The following is a 24,425-nucleotide window of genomic DNA, read 5'->3' on the forward strand; positions in this document are numbered from 1 at the left end:
CCTCTTCTTCAGGTGGCTTAAATGAAGATATTTACCTCAGCATTATTTTTTTCGGGGGGGGGTCTCCTTCTTCTTGTATACAATTCCTAAAAAAGGTTGGTGTATGCCACCCCCTGCTGTATCTTTGCTAGACTCCAGACATATGTTGGTGATCACACTGGTCTCAGGATTCCTGCAAGACCCCCTGGTGCCTGTGCCTAGTTGATGAGAAGGCCACAGGTTTGAGGGGTGTACCACTCTCTCTCTTTGCACATTCATTTAGAGGGCTTGGCTCCATGCCCCAACTGCCTTGTTATGGACAGGCCAGAGTTCTCCCAGCCTCAGACCCTGATTATTGCAGCTTGTACTGGCTTTCCACTCCCTGCTGGTATGTCCCTCCAGGAGCACTCTCAAGATTCTAACCCTGGGAGATCAGGCTATGAATATGTCTCCCTGCCCACAGGTATATGCAAGCTCCCTTGGCCCATCTCTGCTCAGAACACCTGTAAGTTTCTGGCCATTGACCATAACTCATATTGGTTTCCTTCCCTCTCCTGTGACCAGGATGAATGGGTTTATTTATTGCAATTTCCTTTGGTGCTCTGGACCATTGCTTTCTCTGGTATCCTTTTCGATGTCTCTCTTGAAGTGTGTGTAGAAAAGAGGAGCCCCTTTCACTAAAGTCTTTCATATTGTTATCTGAACTAGAAGCCTCCTTACAATGCTTTCTACGATGCCAAATTTCTTCTCATTGGAGACTATCTTTTCAACACCCACATTCTTTTGGAGATGTCCCAGATGCAGCTAGGTAATGGTGCAGGAGGTAGAGTTCTATACTTGGAGTTAGGAAGACCTGAGTTCAAATCCTGTTTCAGATACCTTCTAGCTGTGTGACCCTAGATAAGTCACTTAATAGCTCAGCCTCAGTTTCCCTGTCTGTAAAATGAGGATAATAACAGCACTCATGTCAAGGGGCGTTGTGAGGATCAAAGGAGATTATGTGTATACAGTGCTTTGTAGATCTTAAAGCACTGTATAAATGCTCGCTGTTATTATTAGCAATAACTAATATTTATGTGGCCTTATCCATTTTCCAAAGTGCTTTTCCATATATTTACTTCTTTGATTTGCACAGTAAACCCTCTGAAGCATAGGTATTATTACCCCCATTTTACAGATAATGAAACTGAGGGGGAAAAAATAAGATGATTTGCCCAGAGTCACCTAGTTATCAAATATTTGAGGCAGGTTTCAAACTTGGGTCTTTCTTGATTCCAAGTCCGGTGCTCTATCCCTTAGAGAATCTACTCCAATCTTTGAAGAATTAAAAGCACAAATACGCAAAGTCCAATGGAAAGAGCCATTGTGGACTTGAGCATGCTGAAGGATTTTTTAGGATTAATTTTACTTGGGATAGGATTAATTTTTTAGGATTAATTACTTGGAAAAAGTTGTATATAAATATCAGGGAGCAGACATGCATGACTTGAAAAGGAAGCTGGCTGTTCGTTTGGTGAGAAGGAGACAAGAGGTGGAGATGCAGAGCAATACATTGTTGACTTCATGATACTAAAGGACAAGAAGAAGGTCTACAGTGCATTGGATAGAGCCTCTACAGATACATGGGAAAACTCAGACAAGAAGCTCATAGGATGAGAAGATGTGTCAGGGTCACAGTCTATATCAGTATACTGGGTTACCAACACAAGGAGTTATGCACAACTCTTCTAGCTCAGACCCTTCCATTCTAGCTAGGGGTGAGCTGGTTTAACAACCGGCTCTCTGAAAAAATGTATGCACAACACAATTTTCAGTTTAAACTATTATCAACACATTCTCCATCATTTTCTTAAGACTAGACAATCAATAAAAAAATAAATCAAGTCCTGATTTGTAACATTTGCTGATTTCCAAGGTGAAAATGCTTGCACTGAAAATTTAACAACCAGCTCTCAGAACTGGTTTAAGGTGGTGTCAGTACACCTGTTTCTATCCTTCCTCTCCTTTGCAAAGATTCTATTTGCCTGAAACAGACTCCAGACAAATCATTGCGGTAGAGTAGAAGGAGAGTCGGATTTGGAATGCAAGAACTTGGGTCATAATCCTCACTCTGACACTTATTTCCTACATGACTCGCCCAATTTGTTTCCGTTTTCTGAAGCCACCATGTCCTCATCTGCAAAATGAGGAAGGGGGGGGGGAAGAACGGGGGCTTGTGTTGGGTGATTTGTGAGATCCTTTCTCTCACTCAAACTTGTGAAGGAGGAAAGGGAAATTTAGCATCTTTTTGGTGTGTTTTGTCTATGTGGTATAAGTGTCATTAAAGGGGTCCAAACCCTAGAGTTATACTTCACGGTGAACCAGGTGGATTTCCTTTAAGGAGAAAAAAGTTGAGATGAGTCTCTTAGCACACTTGCTTATAATCAAGTACTTATGTGCATTGTAGTGCAAATAATGTCGTTGTTTTTGTGGATCCTTCCTTTGAAGATGACCAGTGGCATCATGAGGGTGATGCTTTAATTGGGGGTGATTTTAATTTAATTGAGGCAGAGCTTGGGAAAGTCATCAACCTCACTCCGTCCTTCAGAATAAAGTATAAGTTTAAGAATAGAATCGAATTATTCAGAGTTGTAACTAGAGGAAGGGCATCTAGGTGGTGTAGTGGATAAAGTGCCAGGCCTGGAGTCTGGAGGACTCATCTTCCTGAGTTCAATCTGGCCTCAGACACTTCCTAGCTGTGTGACCCTGGGCAAGTCACTTAACGCTGTTTGCCTCAGTTTCCTCATCTGTAAAATGATCTGGAGAAGGAGATAGCAAACTATTCCAGTCTCTTTACCAAGAAAACCCCAAATGGAGTCACCAAGAGTTGGACATGACTGAACTACAAGAAATAACTAGGTGTTTTGCACCAGGTTATCAAACTTAGAAGGTGCTAACAGTGTGTATAGTCCGTCAACAAACATTTATGAAGTCCCCACTATATATGTTAGGCACTGTGCTAAGCACCTGGGATACAAAAAGAGGTAAAAGATGTTTCCTTGCCTTCAAGGAACATAGCAACAGCAAAACCTAGTCCTTAGGTATGTTGTTGACATTATTCAATTGTGTCAGACTCTTCATGACCCCATTTGTTTTTTGCTTTTTTTTTTTTTTGGCAGATACTGCAGTGGTTTGCCATTTCCTTCTCCAGCTCATTTTACAGAGGAGGAACTGAGGCAACCAGAGTGGATGGAAATGACTTGCCCAGGGTTACACAGCTAGTAAATGTCTGAGGCTGGATTTGAACTCACAAATATGAGTTTTTAGGCTAGAGAAGAATTAGTTCAAATAGGAAGTTACTAGATGGCTTACTGTCTCACCTTCTTGCCCCTACTTCCAACTGCAGTGACCTCCCCTATTATGCTCTAAAATCTCTGCACTATTCTGCACATCCTTACCAGAACTGACCTGGTATCTCCACTGCATTCTAACCCCAGACCCCCACCTCCTGCCATTGAATTGAGGGAACTCTCTTACCCTGGGAGCAAAAGTTGTTTGTTACAGCTCTTGCTGGAATAGTTTATTAAATTAAAGAATTATCTTTTCTTGCTTTTTCAGCACATGGGACTAATGAGACTCTGGACAACCCAACATTGGATCCAAATCTACTGGAAGAATTCCTGGGAAGTGACTTTGATTTGGGAGCCTTGTGAGTAGTAGTTCCCTTTGGACCTCTGGGAATTGTGGGAGTGGGGTAAGGTCTGTCTGTACCACTGGCACATGAACCATTCCTGATGTCCCCTTGAGGGATTCCAATATCACAGAATCTCTTATCAGGTGCTTACTTTATGTAAACAGAGCTTGCTTATATGCTCAATCAGTTTCAGGAATATTGTCCTTGGGTTTTGTTAAAGGGTTAAATCCACAGGAAGCAGTTGTATAGTCCTGGGTTTTAAGGATAGCATGTTTTTTGCTGGATCAGGAAATCGTCACATCTTAATTTTTGAAACTTTGCCACATAACTTCAAATTGATAGTGTCTGACACATATTAAGCACATAATAAATGCTTATTGATTCTTAACTAATTTTTAAGTGAGGAGCTATGTTTCATCCCTACAGGAAAGAATCCTTTGTTCGATTCCATTCTCCAACCCCCAACCCTCTTCCCATCCAAGTCTAATCTTAATGATGCCTTTGTTGCAATAGGGGTAGAAAAATTTCAAAACATAGATATAAAATGTTCTAATTCATTTCAAACACACAACACTCACCTGTATCTTTAATATTAATTTCCTTTTTGAAAATACCGAATAGGTCAATTAAAAAAAATTCAGGAATATATTGAAACGGTGGTAGGTACAATTTTAGGAATTATGAACTCATTGAAAACCTTACCTATAAATAGACCCATAAGTAGTAATCTTGCTGCCTAGAGCACAATCCACAAACTGCATCTGGGGGAGTAGGGAGGGGACCTTGAAGCAAAAGTCCTAGCAGGAGGAAGGAAGATTTCAGGATAGATGAGGCTGCTGTTGGGGATAGGTACAGCCAGATGGAGGAGAGGAGGAGCAGCCATGGGAGGGACTCACCTGGTGTGCAGTTTCAGTGGGGACGAAGCAGTAGTTATATTAGGTAATAATAATATATAATATATTATAATAACATATAATATAATATAAAATACAATAATATAATATATATAATTATAATATAATTCTTATATTAGCTAATTATTCTTGCTACCTGGGTTATAATCTAAGTTGGTTCTGCCCAGTGAAGCAGTACAAATACTATAAGTGCTTTCTAAATTTTGGCACCTTAGGACAAAGGCCCAGTTGCCCTACCCTAGTCACAACTCTGCCTTTTAACGGGTTCATCCTATGGTTCACCAAAAGTTATGTATTGGCAGCCTACCTAGGCTCCAAAGTATTTCTAGTCATCTGAGATATCTGTGAATTAGGGATGGTTCTCAGGCATGCATGTCTTATTTTATTTTATTTTATTTATTTATTTTTTTAAAGCAATAGGGGTTAAGTAACTTGCGCAAGGTTACACGGCCAGTTATTTCTGGGTGTGGTGTTGAGTATCTGAGCCCAGATTTGATCCAGGTCATCCCGACACTGGAGCCAGTGCTCTTACTCGCTGAGCCACCTGGCCGCCCCTAGCATGTCTTATTTTAATTAGGTTTTAGCTCCATGTGGAGTCACCCATCTATTTATCAGGAAAATCAGTAAAAAAAAAAAAGTAGAATGACCAGTTCTTTGGAATCCCCAAACCACACAGGAGTTATGCTTGTCACCTTCTTGGCAAATTCCAGTAATGCATTTTGGTTTGTTATTATTGAAATTTGGAGGTCTCCTTTACTCTTGCTAAAGCCCCAATTCTGTAGGATTCTGCTTGCTTAGACTTGTGCTCCCTTGCTCTCAAATCATTTGCCGACCTCTAACTTTCGGACTTGACTGGCTTCTGGCCTCAGCTTTCTTATTTTTGGCTGCTCATCTGTAGCAATGGGGTTAGGACCGCTGGATTGGTGTTCCTTGTGATGAGTGGATGGCTACCATCAGAAACAAATTACAAAGTAAAACAAAGGAATATGTAATTCTGGTCAGGTTGCTGAAGGACTTGAGAGCACAGGTTTTGTTTTTAGCTTTTCTTTTAATCAAAGGTCAGGTCTTTGGAAGAGAAAGTAAGATACGGAAAATGAATAGGTAAGAAAATGATTCTGAAGAGTGAGATTTGGTTTTCTTTATCACAGACCAAAATAGGAGAATGGGAAGCAAAAGACTAAGTTTCATGGTCCCTTGGGCCTTGATATGTCAGTAAGAGGGAGAAAGTTTGTCAGGGATTAGTAAGAGATTAACAGGTGCCTGTCACAGCACATGAGTGTGATGTCTCAGCAAGCCCAGGGGGAAGAAAGGCGGGGATAGTTTAATTTCTATGGTCCAGCTAGGGAAACAACAGATGATGCAGTGAACCTGTTCACGCATAAAACCAAGAATCCAGGGAGAAGGAAGAGACCAGATCTAAGAGTCAGCTTAGTCTGAGCTGGAGTCAGGTTTAATTCCTCACTCAGAAATTTGCTTTGTTGGCTGTGGGTCAGAGGAGATCATAACTGTATGCCTAGCACAGAGCAAGCACTATGTCAATGTTAGCTGTTATTATTATTATTACCTAGCCTCTCCCAGCTTTTGTTTCCACTGTGCCAGTTGAGCGCAAGCTCTGACAAATTCTCCTAAGCCTGAAAGGTTGTGAATATGGGTCTGGTGATAGAATGAATGTCTGTCACTGAGGACCAGCTCAGATAAATTTGGAGAGGCTTATCACTAGGCAGGGAGCAGTAAGATGGATTTTTTGGTCACAACAACTCTTAAAGCCTAGCTAGCTATTGAAGGTGGTAGGAGGAGCCCAGTGAATGCTAAAATTATGCATGTGCTTTCTAAGTTTGAACACACTTCCCTCTGGACTCTGTATGTAAATACATGTAGGAGGTCATTTCATAGACTTTTGGGGGAATATTTTGTACCAACTACTCTTACTATTGTGGCTCTGTCATTTTTTTAGTCATGTACGATTCTTTGTGCTTCCATTTGACATTTTCTTGGCAGAGATACTGGAGTGATTTGCCATTTCCTTCTCCAACTCGTTTTACAGATAAGGAAACTGAATCAGACAATAATTTGCCCAGGGTCACACAGCTAGTAAGTGTCTGAGGCCAGATTTGAATTCATGAGGATGAGTCTTCCTGACTCCAGACCTGGCACTCTATGCACTGCACCACTTTTGTGCCCAAAGTACTATATAAATGTCTGTCATAAAAGTAAAATATCTTGACTTGGTTTGAAGATAAATTTATCTCTCAATTTCAATTTTTTTTTAATGCTGCAAGGCTACAAAACACAGGCTGATATTTTAAAGTAGGATTTGTTCACATTAGTCCTTAGTGGGGCAATGTAATGCCAATGCAATATTCACAGCACCAACGGTCATTATAAATGTACCTATATAGTGCTCAATCACAAAATATAACAGATTCTCCATGTAAAAGACAAAAGTAAAACATTCATTCAGATACCAGAAAACCGAATCCCCAAACCAGTAAGCTGATTCCATCATAGTAGCAAGGACGTTAATAAGCCACAACAGCACAGAGAGCCACAGTATCCTTTAGCCTTCCCACAAACCAACACAAGCCTAATATTTACTCATAAGCCTGTTTCCCTTGAAAATGTCCTCTCCTTCCAACCATTTCTAGCTGCTCTGACTCCCAGCTTCCTATGGGCTTTGCTCCATCCTTGAGCAAACTCCTTCCACCACAGGCTCCTTGTGATTACCTTCAACCTATTAGGGCACAGAGTATATTTTTGAAGCAGGAAAGGTGTTCCAATTCCCTTAGGCTTATTAAGGGGCAGGGGAGATCTTCAAATTCCCATTACCATTACAGGCAATTACCCCTGAAGGATTATTTAAGTGTACGATAGTAAAAAACGAAACAAAACAACTGACTTTGGAGCCTGCAGTCTGGGTTCAAATCCTAGCTCTGCCACATCTAATCTGTGTGACCCTGGGCAAGTCACACTTAGCTTTTCTCAAGCATCCTTCTCTGTAATATGAGGGAATGGACTTCAGGGGACTTTGATGACAACTAGCTGATGCAGTAGATAGAGTATGGGACCTGGAGTCAGGAAGACTCAGACACGTACTAGCTGTATGACCCTGGGTGAGTCACTTAACCCCATTTTCCTCAGTTTCCTCATCTGTAAAACGAGCTGGAGAAGGACATGGCAAACCACTCCAGAATCTCTGTCAAGAAAACCCTAAATGGTGTCACCAGGAGTCGGACATGACTGAAATGCCTGAACACAGCAACGATAACCAAGTTTCCTTCATCTCTAAATCTGTGATCCCATGATTTGTCCAGAAGGTTGTTCACTCTTTTTTTTTTTTCTCTTATGGCATTGAGGGTGGAACTGAAGAGAATTAAGTAATTCCAATATTTATCTACCAGCTGTCGGAGCAAACTTGGGTCACAATTGACAAAGATTGTTAGAGTTCAGGGTCATTTAAACAGATAATTGGAACAGGATCAGATAATCTTCACTTAACTTTGATAACATTTGTCCAAGTATATTTCTGTGAGATAAAATAGCAATAAAAATCTAGGGGAGCAGAGCAAAATGTGTGCAGTCCTGAATGCTGAGGAAGTTGATAACAGGAATACTATACTGTTCAATGACCCTGCTCCACCCTGTGCCAATAACATTGCCTTATAATGCAGTTTGACCAAGAATGAGTTAAGCATAGTGAGATCTGCTCGTTCATGAATTCCAAGAAGCAGAACTGGGTTGGAGGCTCAGAAAAAGATTCATTTTGAGATCCTACATGCAGATTTTTCAGGGCTCAAAGATTTTTAAAAAAATGTAATTAGTGATCCTTTAATGTCCTTTTTTTCTGGTGAACCAATATGCAAGATGTAGCCTGGGGTCATGAACTCAATTTAAACCCCACTAGCATTTTTTCTGCTATCTCCATAACCATCGTCTTTCCTTATTTTGCACAGTCCAAGGCCTGCCTGTACCTTTTTGCCCAAAAAGAGTCTCTCCCTCTTAGTTCTATTGAGTCTCATTGCCTTGCCATCATCCTTGAAAGTTTATTGCTATATTACAAAGATACAAGGGATGGATAATATAGAGCCGTTACTAATATTACTATCTTAGGTCAAATGACTTCCTCACATTAGTTAGGCCAGCAGTTTCTCAGACATCTTGGTCTTAGGACCCTTTTATTCTATTGAAAATTATTGAAGACTCCGAAGATTTAAAAAAAGTATTTTAGATTAATGTGAAAATGTGTTTAGTAGGAATGTATGTGTAGAGCCTATATCAGATTGCATGCTGTCTTGGGGAGGGAGGGGGAAAAATTTGAAACTTATGGAAGTGAATGTTGAAAACGAAAAATAAATAAACTAATAAAAATATTGAGAAAGCAAGAATAAAAGTAAAATCCCTTTATTTATAAACCTAAACAATTTTTTTTAAATTTTTGATTCAGGAAACAAAATAAGCATTTCCATAACATAGTGTTATAACAAAGATGATTGTACATGAAACTACACATCTACCATGTACAACTTGCTATTCCCTCCAAATATATGACAAAGTTAAAAAAATTTCTTTTTCCCCCCCAGCTTTTTTGTTTTCTTTTGTTCCCCCCTTTCCCTCTCCATGCCTACCATTAGACACACACACACACACATATGTAAAATCATTCTATACATACTTCTATTTTTCAGTTCTTCCTCTGGATGCAGGTAATGTCCTTCACATGTCCTTTTATTTTTAATTTGGGTCTTTGTAACAGTCAAAATACCTTAGTCACTCAGTCATTCTTGGTTTTTTGCTTTTTGGAGAGCAATTGGGGTTAAATGACTTGCCCAAAGTCACACAGCTAGTAATTGTGTCAAGTGTCTGAGGCTGGATTTGAACTCAGGTCCTCCTGACTCCAAGGCTGGTGCTCTATTCACTGCACCACCTAGCCGCCCCTACTCAGTCATTCTTAAAACCATATTGCTGTTACTATATACAATGTTCTCTTGATCTTTTCACTTTACTCTTCATCATTTCATGCAAATCTTTCCATGTTTTTATTGAGCTCATCGTTTCTTATAGTACAGTATTATTCTGTCACAACTATGCACAACAACTTGTTCAGCCATTCTCCAAGTGATGGGAATCCCTGCAATTTCCAGTTCTTTGCCATAAACATCCCATTCACATTCAAAGTTACAATGACTGTGAATTTCCTTCTATTTAATTTTTACCCTCTACTCTCTTTCTCAGTCTCTTTTTTTAAGCTATCTCTTTTTTCTTCTCTCCTTCACCCTCCTTCCCCCACCCCTCCAATCTCAATCCACACACCTTTCCAAAAGCTCCCCCTTTTCTCCCAAATCCCAGTCTGCACACCCTTTTAACAGTCCCTCCCCCACCCAGTCCCCGAGTTTTCTCACCTCATTGCGTGTTCAGAAGTCTCCTACAACACTCTTCCAGATGTATACGTTGTTTCCTCTTCAACCCAGATGAGAGTAAGGTTCCAGCATTAACAGCCCTCCATCCCCCCCCTGCTTCCTCTGTATTGGTTCTTCCTTTTCAGCTCCCTTTTACCTTTTCCAGCCAGTTTTGTTTTTTTTGAATCACCCCATTGTACACAACACAGCTTTTGTTTATAGGGTTTTACCTATTGATATTTGCTGTATTGTATCAGAAATTAAAATTGACAATTTAAAAAATGTTAATTCATTCAAAAATAATGATAAACCATTAAATGTTAACATAACTATATATATTTTTTGCTTCTGTTTTTGGAGGGGGGAAGGAAGGGCAGTTGGGGTTAAGTGACTTGCCCAAGGTCACACTGCTAGTAAGTGTTAAGTGTCTGAGGTCAGATTTGAACTCAGGTTCTTCTGACTCCAGGGCCAGTGCTCTATCCACTGTACCACCTAGCTGCCCCAAGCAACATATTTTTATGAAAATAATCATATTTTCTAAAAAAAATTTAGGGAGAGGAGTGGCATTGTTTTCTTTTTCTTTGATGTCTTAATGGAAGAGAGCTGGAATCTCAAATTTGTTTCTTCAATCAGTCTATTTTAATGTGTTGTTTTGGTTGAAGTTTATAAAGAAAAGTCAGCCTCACATGGATATGTAGTTAGGAAAGGGAAGAGTATTTTTTAATAAGCACACAATGACTTAGTACTATTATGAAAATAGTTTTGACCTCACAGGTCCCCAAAAAGGGTCTCAGGGAACCCCAGGCTCCTTAATTGACCCTTTGAAAAATGCTGAATTGGACAAAGAGAACCTGAGAAATAAGACACAAGATGGGTGAGTTTTTATGAGGGAAGAAGAGAGCTCAGGAAAGATTCACAACACAGAGCCGTCCTGGAAACAATGGGTTTTGATCAGGAGGATTACTATATTGTTACTACTAGAGAATGAGAGGCACTGAAAAGGGAAGACAGGAGTCAGTTTTGCCTCCTTACGAAACTGCTTCCTTCATTTAGAACATGGGGTCTGAACATAGGATTGGTTAACTTATTTAAAAAAATATATATTTTGATAATTGTATTTAATATAATTGGCTTCCTTTGTAATCCTAAGCATTTTAGTATATTCATTTAAAACACTCTGAAAGGGTTCCAGAAGCTTCACTAGATTCCAGAAGGTCCGTGACACAGAAAAGGTAAAGAGCCCCTGCTTTAGACATTGTAAAGACAAACATCCAAGCAATTCACTGTGCCCAGTGGACACAGAAATTGTAATGTGTTCTTGATGTCCTTAGATATAAGATTGAAGAGAGTCAGAGGAATAATTGCAAATTGGAAGACATGGTTTGGACTATGCTTTACCAGAAGGCAAAGCTGTAACTAGTACAAGGAAACTGGGGTTGCCAAATATTGAGGGCACTGGAACCAGCAGAGCAAGAATAATTAGTAGCATTGGAATCTACCACATGGCAGGCGAGGGTAAGTTTATTCTACAAGATGCCTTACTTTACCTACTTCCAACTGAGGTTGTGCTTCAGACAGCTTGTCCTGAATATCATTTGTGGTATTTGTTTCAGGTGCAAACATTCCTAGTTCTTACTCTTCCAGAAGGTGTCCATCTGTGAGACATGGGCTGGGGGTGTAGTGGTGGGGGGAAGACCAGGAAGTCGGGAGCAACTGAAATGGGCTTCTGGTTTTCTTCTATGTGTGTACCAAATTGTCTGAGTGTGACCTAGAGCTTGGTTTAATGGGTTTAGAATGATTCTTATGTTGCTAAATTATTTTAGATGCTGAGCAAATTAATTGCCAACTGTGCATTTCAGATCCTTGGCCTGTGATAAGGGATTTCCAGGGACATTGTGAAGACCAGAGAAGCAATTAATGTGGGCAGTCCTTTGGGGAACTTGTTTTGAGTCCAATGGCCCATATGACTTTCTAGGTCTAAAGTAAAGGAGGGAATCATGGACTAAGAAAGTCTGGATAAAAACAAGACCACTTGATTCCATTCTTAATTTATTTAGACACAAGCATGTACATAATTTTAAGGATTGAGTTTGTTAGGATCTTCAAAGACCCCTTTGCTTACATTGACTTATATTATTATTACATTTTATTATACTATATATTATTTTTAGCCATTAAAAACAGGTGAACAAAATCACTTTAGAACACAGGGGTGGCCGGTATTTGAGGACTGAGAAGTGGACTGTACCAAATTAAAAATATTCAATGAAATAATCATTTCCATATACAAATCAAAACAGAAAAACTAAGAGTTTCTATTATATACAGCTTATTTTTTCTTTTAAGTATATAATAAATTCAATGTAATTTTCAAAGCTGTCTAGCTCATTTATATTTCTTTTTTGTCTTCCTTCTATTCTCTTCTGTGCATTTTAAAAGTGACTTCAATGACTTTTTCTCCTCTTTTCTCTTCTGACTCTACTAATAGTTTCCCTCTTCCCTGGACCTCCCATTCTGCTGGGAAAAGAAAGTAAAACAAAATCCCTGTAGAAGATATACATATTCAAGCAAAATAAAATCATACATTGTCCATGTCTGAAAATGTATCATATTCTACATCTAGAATCTATCACCTCTCTGGTAAAAGGTAAATAGTATGCTTTATCATTGGTCATATGGAATTGGGGTTGGCCATTTCATAAACATGCTTCTGAAGTCTTTCAAAGTTCTTTTTCTTTAAAGTGTTTTTATTTTATAAATTATTTTCCTGCTTCTATTTACTTTATTCTTCATCAGTTCATATAAATCTTCCTAGGTTTTATTGAAACCACCATTTTCATCATTTCCTATGACAAAACAATATTCTCTTACAATCATATACCATAATTTGTTCAGGCATTACCTAGTTGATTGGTCTCCACTTTTACTTAAAAAAAACTATAAAAAGCAATGCTACAAATAAATATATGTATGTATACATTTATGTGTGTATACACACATATATATGTACACACACACACATATATATAAGTACACACATACACACATATATACATGCACACACATACGATTTTCCCTCTTTCTTTGGCTACCAGGGGTATATGTCTAAAAAGTGTTTCACTGGATTAAAAAAAAAATATATATATATATATATACATATATGTGTGTGTGTGTACCTACCCATACAAATATATTAGTGAATTTTTAAAATATGATTTCAAATAGCTGGACCAATTCATAATTCTACCAACAGCAACTGGTGTGAAGGAATTCATTCCATTTGCACACATTCAACATTTCCCGTTTTCTTCTGTCTTGATATTTGCTAATCTGAGGGTGTGAAATGACACCTCAAAGTTGGTTTCATTGCATTTAATTTCTTAGTGATTTGGAGCATTCTTCCATATAGTTGTTGATAGTTGGCATTTCTTCTTTTGAAAAACTATTTGCTTCATTTCTCTTCTAAGGATGGTCTTCAAAGTCTGGAAGTTAACCTTTTTTACATTATATATGATTCAAAAAGTATCCAGAAGAGGGCTGGGTAGTCAGCAAATGATCAGTGAGTATGAACTTGAACTCTAAGTGACATCTTTAGCAGTACCTGCTAAATAAAGTCATCAGACATTTACAGGGCACTTAATAATTTACAGAGTACTTTCCATAAATTTTCTCATTTGACTGTCATGCAAACTTGTTATTCAGATACTGTTAGTTATTCCATTTTACAGATGAGGAAAAAGGCTCAAGGCTATTGAGTGACTTTTCCATAGTCATACAGCTAGTAAACAGCAGGATTTGCATCCTGATTTTCCTGACTCCAAGTATGAAAATCTGCTTTATTTCTTGTTTTAGGGTGTGTGTGTGTGTGTGTGTGTGTGTGTGTGTGTGTGTGTGTGTGTGTGTACATGTGGATGTAGTGGATAAACATAGTTGATCCAATGTTTAATATTTAGGGCCCTCAAAAACATTTTATAAAATTCCTCACTTCAATTCTTTATCTCCCTTCCACTTGAAGCAGTTAGATATTACCATGGATAGAGCACTTGACCTGGAGTCAGGAAGACCTGAGTTCAGATTTGGCCTCATATACTTACTAGCTGTGTGACCAAGTCACTTTACCTGTTTGCCTCAGTTTCCTTATCTGTAAAATGGAACTAATGATGGCAACTACCTATCAAGGTCATTGTGAGGACCACATGAGATAATATTTGTAAAGCTTTTAGTACAGTGCCTGGCTATGTAAATATGCAAATATAGGTGCTGTGTAAGTACTAATGATTGTCATCATCATCTTTACTGAGATGACATTGGACCAACCAGGAAGCAGGTTTGTAGTTAGAAAGCAGAGCTCTCAAAAGTGCTAAATCTTCATAAGATTTTGTTATATAACTTAATTTTGTTATTATATAACTTATCCAGCTGGTTTTTGGAGAATCATTGCTCATTCATTTATTGTGTAAGAGGAGAGATATGCATATGTGGGGCTATATTACCATCAGGACAAAGGAAATAGCCTGATAAGTTTGTGTGTGTGTGTGTGTGTGTGTGAGAGAGAGAGAGAGAGAGAGAGAGAGAGTAACTGGTAAAGGGGATGATAAGAAGGGATTTGATCCTCTTGGTCTAGGCTTATTAGTGCTGACTTCTCCCCCTGACTTCTTCTCTGATCTCCTTGTATCCTGACTAGAGTCAAGGGGTCACATATTTATTGTGTCTGAGTTAGGATTTGAACTCAAGTCTTCTTGACTTCAGGTTCACCACTTTAAACCAGTGCTGTCAAACTGAAATAGAAATGGGATCACCAGATTATACACAAAGATCTCCACTGTGGTATATGATTATAATGGAATATCACCGTGCTAAAAGAAATGATGGGCAGACTCAAAAAAACCCTGGAAGACTTATATGAACTGATGCAAAGTGAATTGAGCAGAACTAGGGAAACACCATACACAGTAACAGCAATACTGTACATTGATCAATAGTTAATGACTTAGCTATTCTCAGGAATACAGTGATCCAAGATAACTCCAAAGGACTTATGATGAAAAATGCTGTCTGCCTCCAGAGGAAGAAATGATGGAGTCTGAATGCAGATCGAAGCATACAAATTTTCACATTCTTTTTTCCCCCCCCTTTGGGTTTATGTCTTTCACAGCATGACTAATATGGTAATATATTTTGCATGATTGAATGTGTGTAATATATCAAATTTCTTACTGTGTGAGAGAGAAAATTTGGAACTCAAAGTTTTAAAAAATGAATGTTAAAAATTGTCTTTATATGTAACTAGGGAAATAATAAAATACTATTAAAAAATCTCTGTTGGCTATATCTTGACAGATATTATCTATATTATACATTATCTTAATATTAACATTATCTATGTTGTACTATATTTTTGCATTTTTTTGGTAGACATTTGCCAATTACATCTTAGTCTGGTTCTAATGTGCTTGGGGAGTTTATGGGAGTCTGACCGCTCTACCCTATGGCATGCTACTCTCCACAAAGCCCCACTGACCAGTACACTTCAACTATTCATATTTCTGCCAGAGTAACTTTCTGTTTTGTCTCACTTAGTGGTGTATAAAATCCCCAACCAGTTCTATCAATCTATGAGCAAGTATTTGCTGAAAGTCAGGTAGCCAGCCAAAGAAGGGTAGAATCCAGTGTTGTAGAACCTGGGGCCTCAGAGCTGTATGTGGTCCTCTAGGTCCTCAAGTGCAATCCTTTGATTGAATCCAAACTTCACAGAACAAATCCCCTTAATAAAAGGATTTATTCTGTAAAATGGACTCAGTCAAAAGGCTGTACCTAAGGATGTAGAAGGTCACATGTACCCTCAAGGCTGCAGGTTCACCACTTCTGATAGGCTCTATTTTTCTATTTGTAGCTCTAGAAGCTAGCACAGTAACACACAGTGGGCAATTAATACATAATTGATTGTTTGGTACCTTCCCCATAAGACACCAAGTAATTAGGTAACAAACAAGACAGTATACAATTAAACATTAATTATGCTGAATAAAAGTAAGTTTGAAAGAGAAGGATAAGGGGTGGCCAGGTGGCTCAGCGAATAAGAGCACAGGCTCCAGTGTCAGGATGACCTGGGGATCAAATCTGGGCTCATATACTTAGCACCACACCCAGAAATAACTGGCCGTATAACCTTGAGCAAGTTACTTAACCCCGATTGCTTAAAAAAAAAAAATGAAAAACAAAGAGAGGGACCACTCTGAAGACCTAAGAGAAGGTGGAGTTGGAAATAGAGATGATCCTTGATAGGGACAGAATGGATAGGATGCAGGTAGAAAGATCTTAACAAAAGTACCAGTCATAGTCACAAAGAGACTATGGCGGATCTCTCCACAGCACGTTCTTTCCAAAAGTTGTATTATGCAGATAGGGAAGAGGGCCATGAGTGGAAACTGAATCATTAAGAATCTAAGGGGAGAATTCCCTGGGAGCTAAAAGAAATGCTGGTTTTCTTCTATTTTTATTTATTCACAGCATATCTAATAATCTGTTCTAGGAATCTGGGGATTTAAGGGATCTTTTATAAGAGTCAGGACAGTCAAGTGTGAAGCAGGTCTTTATTACCTCACATTTTAACTTACATAATAAGGGGAAGGCTCAAGGCTTAAAATGATACACAGGGGAAAAGGGCATGGGGGAATTGGTACAAAGGAAGAGGGATTTTGGCAAAGGATACAATTAGATTTCAGTCTTTAGAGGGCAATCACTGGACACTATGGTCTTTAGATCACAGTGGAAATGGGAATGGCAGCCAATGATGGTCTTTTGGAGATGCTACCTTTGTACTTGGCCAAAGGTTTTCCAATTTCCTCATTGATATGTAGGCTCTCTAAGACCTTTAGCTTTTCAGCCTGCTGAGGTAAGCAAAGACCAAGGATTTTATAAGGAGGAGGAACCTCTCAGGAACTCAGGAACCTCTAATTGCCTTCATACCTCTGAGATGCTAGGTGTCTATCAGACAAAACCTTGGAATCTATAAGCACAGCCATGGAAATTTCTAGTAAATGGTAGTGTGAGGGTCATTAGGCAGGGGAAGGGGACATGTCCAGAGTATAGTAGCCTATCCCAAGTGAGCCTTATGGGTATCAAAATCAGAGAGTACAGCATAGGCACTGGACCTGTGATTTCATTGGTATAGGAAATTCTTCCATGAAGAAGTTCATTCTGCCAATGCAAATCAATATCTTCCCTGCAATTTATTGTCTTAAATAGTTCCTGGAACATTGAGAGGGTAAGTGATTTAGCCAGGATCACAGCCAATGTATGTGGGACTAAAACCTAGGTGTTCTTGGCTCTAAGGCCAGTTGTCTACTATTTCACAGCAATGTCTTTGGTCTCTTTAGGGGTCAGAGAAACTCAAAGAAAGCAGAGAGCATTTTCAGCATCATATATTCAAACACCAAGAACCCATCTTTAAAAACTCAAACCACGCAATAAAAGTCTTGTCCTCTCCCCTTTTTTTTGTGGCTTCAGACTGTCAGAAGGAAAATCCTCATGACTCTTCCAGAAATAGCATGTGCAAATTGACAAAAGTGTGTCTGTGTGGGGGGATGTCATTGTGAGATGAAGAGCTTAAGGGGTTTTGTGCCAAGTGGTAACCCCTTTCCCCATTACTCCATTCTTCTGTGGGGAGCTGCCTGCCCCTTGGTTCTTGTAACTCCCTCAGAACTTGAGCTAAAGACAGAGATGGCCATTCAAGAAATGATGTCATGCTTTTTCTCTAGAGCCAAAGAAAACAGAAGAGACTTTCAATTGGTAGAAATTCCTTTTGCCCAATGGACATAAGCTTGAGGGCTAAAAGCAAACTGGTGAACATTAGTGAGATTCTTGAGCTCGTGGTTGTGAGGCCACATTAGAAAGCCACTTTAAGAACTTCTAGCATGTGAGATTTAGGATAGAATTAAGACTCTTAACTTTTTGTAGTAGCAAACAATTGGAAAGCCCATCTGTTGGGGGATAGTTAAACAAACTGTAGCAGGCATAGGAAAGTAATGGAATGTTACTGCGCTGTGAGAAATATTGAATATGGAGAATATAGAGAAACCTGGGATGGCTTAGATGAACCAATATAAAATGAGGTAGCAGGACCAAGAAAACAATTTAAAAGGACTTGCTGTTTGTTCGTCTCATTTGTGTCTGACTCTTCATGACCCCATTTGGGGTTTTCTTGGAAAACTTATGGGTGTCATTTCCTTCTCTATCTCATTTTATAGATGAGGGTCACACAGCCAATAAGTGTCTGAGCCCAGATTTGAACTCAGGAAGATGAGTCTTCCTGACTCTAGGCCCAGTGTTCTATCTGATTAGCTGCTTTACAACAAAATAAAATCAAAGAAAAAAAAAAGCTGAGACTGAAAACTATGACATTATAATGATTAAGTCTGGTTCTGAAGAAGAGAGGAGAAAATGAACCTCCCTCCCTTCTTTGCAGGAGTGGGGTGAGTATGTGTCTGGGAATGTAGCATAAACTATTCGATTTCAGATCTGGTTAGCTTGGTTGAACTTCCTTTTTATACTACATTTTTAAATTCATTTTGGACGACTCCCTGGGTAGGGGAAGGGGAGGTATATATTTGGAAATAAATGTGATAGAAAAATAAAAGGTATCTATAGCATTTTTAAAAGGAAGTGTCTGTAAGTAGTAATAAAGGAATAGATTACTAAGAGATTTTAAGCAATCTTCTCCATAGGTCTTTCTTGGGTATCTTTGCCACAGTGGATACAGTGCCAAGCCTAAAGTCAGGAAGACTCATCTTCCTGAGTTTAAATCCTGCTCCAGACACTTACTAACTATGTGAACCTAGGCAATCACTTAACTCCATGAAAAAGATAAATAAATAAAATTAGATCACAGGGCTCAGTACCAAATACAATACTCTAGATGACAACTGAATTATCAGCTGGTGACTTTTACCAAATGAGATGATAACACAGTAAGTGTCAAGTGTCCAAGTCAGGATTTGAATTCAGGTCCTGCTGACTTGAGAGCACTCCAGTCCTCTATCCATTGCACCACTCCAAACCCCATGGTTTGAGAAGGACATTGATGAGTGGAGAGTGTCCAGAGAGGAGCAATTAGGATGGTGAAAGGCCTCGTGTTCAGTCGTATGAGGATTGGTCAAAAGAACTGGGAATATCTAGCCTAGAGAAAAGAAGAACTGGGGTGGGGGGGGAGGGTGTTACATGATAGTTGTTTTCGAATTTTTGAAAGTTTGTAAATGTGGAGGCGTGAGTACAGAACCAGGAACAGGAGGAGGAAATTTTAGTTTGATATCATGAAAAATGTCCTAACATTTAGAGTTCTACAAAAGTAGAATGGGTCAGCCTGAGAAGTAATGGGTTCTCCTTTCTGGGAGACCCTCAAGATGAGTGATGACATGTTAGGGATGTTATAGTGGGGATAATATTTGGGTAGGAATTAGACCAATTGTCACTGAATTCTCTTCCAACTCTTAAATTCTGTGATTGTATGGATCAGAAAATGCTTCATGTAGAAGGTGGCTTTTGAGCTGGATTTTGAAGGTAAAAAGGCTGAGGTGAAGAGGGAATATATTTATCTAAGCTAGTACAAAGACAGAGCGAGGGGAGACAGAGAATTGTAAATGAATAATAATAGTAATAACTTTTATGTAACCTTATAATATATAGTTACATAATGTTAAATAACTAATATTTATATAATGTTATATAGTTATATATAGTTACATAATGTTAAATAATAACCAACATTTACATAATTATAGAATGATATATAGTTATATAATATTAAATAATAACTAGTATTTACATGTTATAGAATGATATATAGTTATATAGTATTAAATAACTATCATTTACATAATGTATAATGTTATAGAATGATATATAGTAATATAATATTAAATAATAACCAACATTTACATAACATTATAGAATGATATATAGTTATATAGTATTAAATAACTAACATTTACATAATGTATAATGTTACAGAATTATATGTAGTTATATAATATTAAATAATAACCAACATTTATATAATAGTAGATAATTCATTTATAACAATAGTAGCAGTACCTAACATTTCTATAGTGCCTACTATGTTTCAGACACTACTAAATGCTTTACAAATATTATTTCATTTGATCTTTTACAACAGTCCTGGGAGATAGGTGCTATCATTATCTTCATTTTATACACAAGAAAACTGAGGTTAAGTGACTTGCCCAGGGCCACACATCTAGTAAGTGTCTGAGGCCAGATTTGAACTCGGGCCTAGCACTCTATCCATTGTACCATCTAGCTGCCTTATTAGCAAGAAGGCCTATTTGGTTGGACTCTAGAGCATCAGAAATAGAAAGAAATTTATAATAGGTAAGTTAGGGCGAGGTTAGGCTTTAAAGGTCAAACAATGGTGTTTATATTGGATCTTAGAGGTTATAGCAAGACATTGAAGTGTACTGAAGAGAGGAGTGACAGGGTCAGGCATTTATAATTTAGGGAAATCACTTTGGCATCTGTGTAAAGTCTGAATTCGAGGGGACAGACTTGGGGTAGAGAGGTTGATTAAGAGGCTATTTAAAGCTCTAAATATGCGTTAGCTATTATTAATGAATAACTATTATTTAATGAAAAATTCTTAAAGTGATTTTTTTTAAAGCAATTGGGATTAAGTAACTTGCTCAAGGTGACATGGCCAGTTATTTCTGAGTGTAGTGCTAAGTATCTGAGCCCGGATTTGATCCCAGGTCATCCCGACTCTGGGGCCGGTGCTCTTACTCACTGAGCCACCTGGCTGCCCCATAAAGTGATTCTTAAAGTCATGTTAGACTATATACCTTTGAGGTCTTGGTATGTTTGCAATGTACAGTATTCATTTTCCTTTAGTGTTCTTAAGCAATGAACCTAGGAAAAAGATAGAAATGATAATATTGTAAGTGTTTAACAAATGCCTTTTTTATTCTTCCCTTCAAAAAATAAAATAAGCTGGAATAAGACCCCAAACCTCCCAGGTCAGAAAAAAAGAGGCTAATTATAGTAGTTTAGGTGAGAGGTGATGAGGACCTGCATGAAGATGGTGTCCAGGTGAGTAGAGGGGAGGGAACAAATGCAAGACATGTGGAGGTAGAAATGGTGAAATTTGACAAGGATTGGGCTAAGGGGTAAAGGAGAGTGAAGGGGGTCAAGCATAATTCTGAGATTCTAAACCTGAGTAATCAGAAGGATGGGAATACTCTTGATGGCAATAGTGAGGTTTGGGAGAGGAGCAGGCTTAGAGGGAGAGATAATCGGTTTGTTTTGGAAATAGAATTACAGATTTAGAGATGGAAGGGTCCTTGGAGGTTATCTAGTCCAATGGGCTATTCTACAGATGTTAAGAATAAGGCTCTGAGTGGCAGCCAGGTGGCACAGTGAATAGAGCACCAGCCCTGGAGTCAGGAGGACCTGAGTTTAAATCTGGCCTCAGACACTTAACACAAAAACTAGCCATGTGACCTTGGGCAAGTCACTTAACCCCAACTGCCCTCCAAAAAGCAAAAAAAAAAAAAAAGAATAAGGCTCTGAGAATGTAAGCAACTTTGCCAAGGTCGTGAGGTTGTAGCAGAGGCAGAATTTGCACCCAAAGCTTCTTATCCTCTCTGCCATGTTGTCTCCTCTCTGCCATGTTGTCTCTACACATTGAGTTTGAGATGTTTATGGGACATCCAGTTTGAAATGTCCAATAGGGTATGCTTGACTAGATAGAGCTCCAGAGAGAAACTCAAGCTGGATATAGAGATCTGGGAGTCATTTGCATAGAAATTACAAATTCCTGGTAGTTACCAATTGATAGGCCCTAGGGAGAAAAGGGAAGAAGGTTCAGTGGGGAATCTAAAGCAATGCATACAGAGCATGTGATGGATTAGGCAACAATTACTAAGTAAGAGGGGCAGCAGAGAGAGCACCTGCCATGCCTGGAATCAGGAAGACTCATCTTTCTGAATTCAAATCTGGTCTCATATACTTACTAGCTGTGTGACCCTGGGCAAGTCATTTAACCCCGTTTGCCTCACTTTTCCTATTTGTTAAATGCACTAGAGAAGGAAATGTCAAATCACTCCAGTATCTTTGCTAAGAAAACCCCAAATAGGACCACAAAAAGTTAGACATGACTGAACAATAACTAAATAAGAGAAAATCAACACAGCAGCATGACACAAAAACAGTGCCTTGTTCAAGGTACCAAATAGCAATGGGAATAGGTTCTGAAGGTCAAAATCCGAAATCCATGAGATCCCGGGTTTTAGGCATGAAATCATGGTCTGAGTCCAAGAGCAATGAGGCCAAAGATAAGTTAGGGCCCTACAGAAGAGAGTTAAAAGAACATAGGGGGGTGGCGAGGTGGCACAGTGAATAGAGCACTGGCCCTGGAGTCAGGAGGACCTGAGTTCAAGTCTGACCTCAGACACTTGACACACTTACTAGCCATGTGACTTTTACTGCCCTCCAAAAAGCAAAAAAATAAAAAAAAGAACATAGGGAGGGAGGAGATCAGTTGTCCACATAGAAAGGTAAGTGAGTAGACAGAGCTTAAAACTGTACTAAGACTTTTGAGGACACCATGTACCAGCAAAAAAGACATCCCCCACCTTCAAGGAGCTTATGTTTTAATGGGAAAAGACAACATGTAAAATAGACTTCACAAAATGTTGGTCCAGACCAGGTATTTGCCAATCAGAAGAGAGGGGTGCAAGGGCAGAGGCATCTCCAATGTGAGAAAGTAACTGGGAAGGGGATGGAAAAATCTGGTGAGTCAGGAGTGCAGTTGGGAATATAAGGTAGCGACATTTTATAGCTGAAGACTACTAGTAACTTTCCTCCAGCTCCACTGCTTCCCCATCCCCAACCAAATTCAAGACAATGCTGTTGCGGGCTCACCCAGAAGGGCAACAGTGATCCCTTAGAAATCTCATCTTATCTCACCTTATCCAAGGTAAAGGCATAGATTCCATATATCCTGGTTGGTGTAAAATAGAAGTGGTTACGATCTGACTCTTTTGTATCCCTCCTGATGGTCTGAGAACAGCTACAATTGCCACCCTCTTAGTATTGTCCCTGATTGTAACAAAGCTTTACCTCCATTTTGGATCTTGGGACAATTCTCTTGGTTGGGGGTGAGGGGAGGAGGAAACATTAAGGGTTGGGCCAAAAAGAAGCTTACCCTGGGGTGAAGAAGCTTCTAGTTTCTGCCATCTACTTTCTATTTTAACTCTTTATTCTTGCTAATAAAATAAGAGTTTCAGAACTGAATGGTATACTGAAATTTGTAATTCATAGAGATAAGCATTCCTTTCCAACCCATTATGCTAATTAGATATAAGTTCAGTTGTTTCTAACTGCAGACAATATAAATACTGTCAGCACCCCTTAAATTTCAGTGCCCTACAGAAAACCTCCAACTTGCCTACCACTAGTTAAGAGTTCTGTTCAAATCTGTTTATTAAGTGCTGCTATGTTCGAGGTGCTGTTAGGTGTTAGGAATACAAGGGTGAAAATGAGACCATCAGTGCCATCAAGGAATTTGTATATTATTTGAACAGAGGAATCTTAATGAAGAGGGGTGCACCTTACTGAAGAAAGAGGCAGGGGAAAAAATAAATCCTGTGTCTATTCCCTAGGCAGAACCAGTTACCTGACACTCCTCCCTACTCTGGATCAGATCCGAGCCCTCCTCCTCAGGTCAAAGGTGAGTGACATCCTTCACTGTCATGATTCTTTTTTATTTTACTGGATGCTAGGTTGTGAGAAATTCTTTCCCATTTATTCCTTCTTCCAGGTGCTGGTGCTAGACCTCTTGCTATGTTACAGCACTCCACGCCTGGAAAGATGCTTCCTAACCTGCCTGAGAATATATATGAAATGAACTCCACTGGGTATCCTTCAAGTGGGTTCCATGACTGCTGTATGAAGATCAGTAACCCTGAGGGTCCTTGGGATCAACCTACATCCTCCCACTTGGCCTCACATTATTCTTATCCCCAACCAAGACTGCACCACAGCCCACGGTAAATGGCCAGATAATTTTTATGATAGACTTAATAGCAGAAACAATCCTCAAAGCTATTGTGATTCTTAAAAGTATTGACTAGAATATAGATTCTTAACTTGTTAGGTATCTTGCACCGCTTTTGCAGATGCCAAGGGACCGTTCCTTGGAAAAATGTTTTTATTTTTTTTTAATTTTTTGGTCTTTATTAATTTGTTTGTTTACTTTTAGTTTACAAGATTCAATTTCACAATTCCTTGAGTTTCAAATTTTCTCTCCCTCCTTCCCCTCCCCCCGCCCCATGATGGCATACAATCAAGTATAGGATCTGCAAATACTTTTTTTTCCCTTTTTTTCTTTTTGGAGGGCAATTGGGGTTAAGCAACTTGCCCAAGGTCACATGGCTAGGTTTTTTTTTTTTTTTT

The 24,425-nt window shown here is 38.9% G+C and overlaps 1 protein-coding gene across 1 annotated transcript in view; it reads left to right on the top strand.

The window, feature by feature from the left end:
• Positions 1–24,425, top strand: part of MYRFL (myelin regulatory factor like) — a 169,331-nt gene that overhangs the window by 25,250 nt on the left and 119,656 nt on the right. Inside the window, exons 2-4 of the mRNA XM_069081439.1 lie at positions 3,577–3,667; positions 23,633–23,700; positions 23,791–24,019. Of these exons, the coding sequence (XP_068937540.1) occupies positions 3,577–3,667; positions 23,633–23,700; positions 23,791–24,019 (388 nt within the window). The remainder of the gene's footprint in view (positions 1–3,576; positions 3,668–23,632; positions 23,701–23,790; positions 24,020–24,425) is intronic.

Source organism: Petaurus breviceps, unplaced genomic scaffold, assembly GCF_028583685.1.
Source record: "Petaurus breviceps papuanus isolate PSGF00001 unplaced genomic scaffold, PetGlider_PUasm1.0 154, whole genome shotgun sequence".
In the NCBI taxonomy this organism is placed as follows: Eukaryota; Metazoa; Chordata; class Mammalia; order Diprotodontia; family Petauridae; genus Petaurus; species Petaurus breviceps.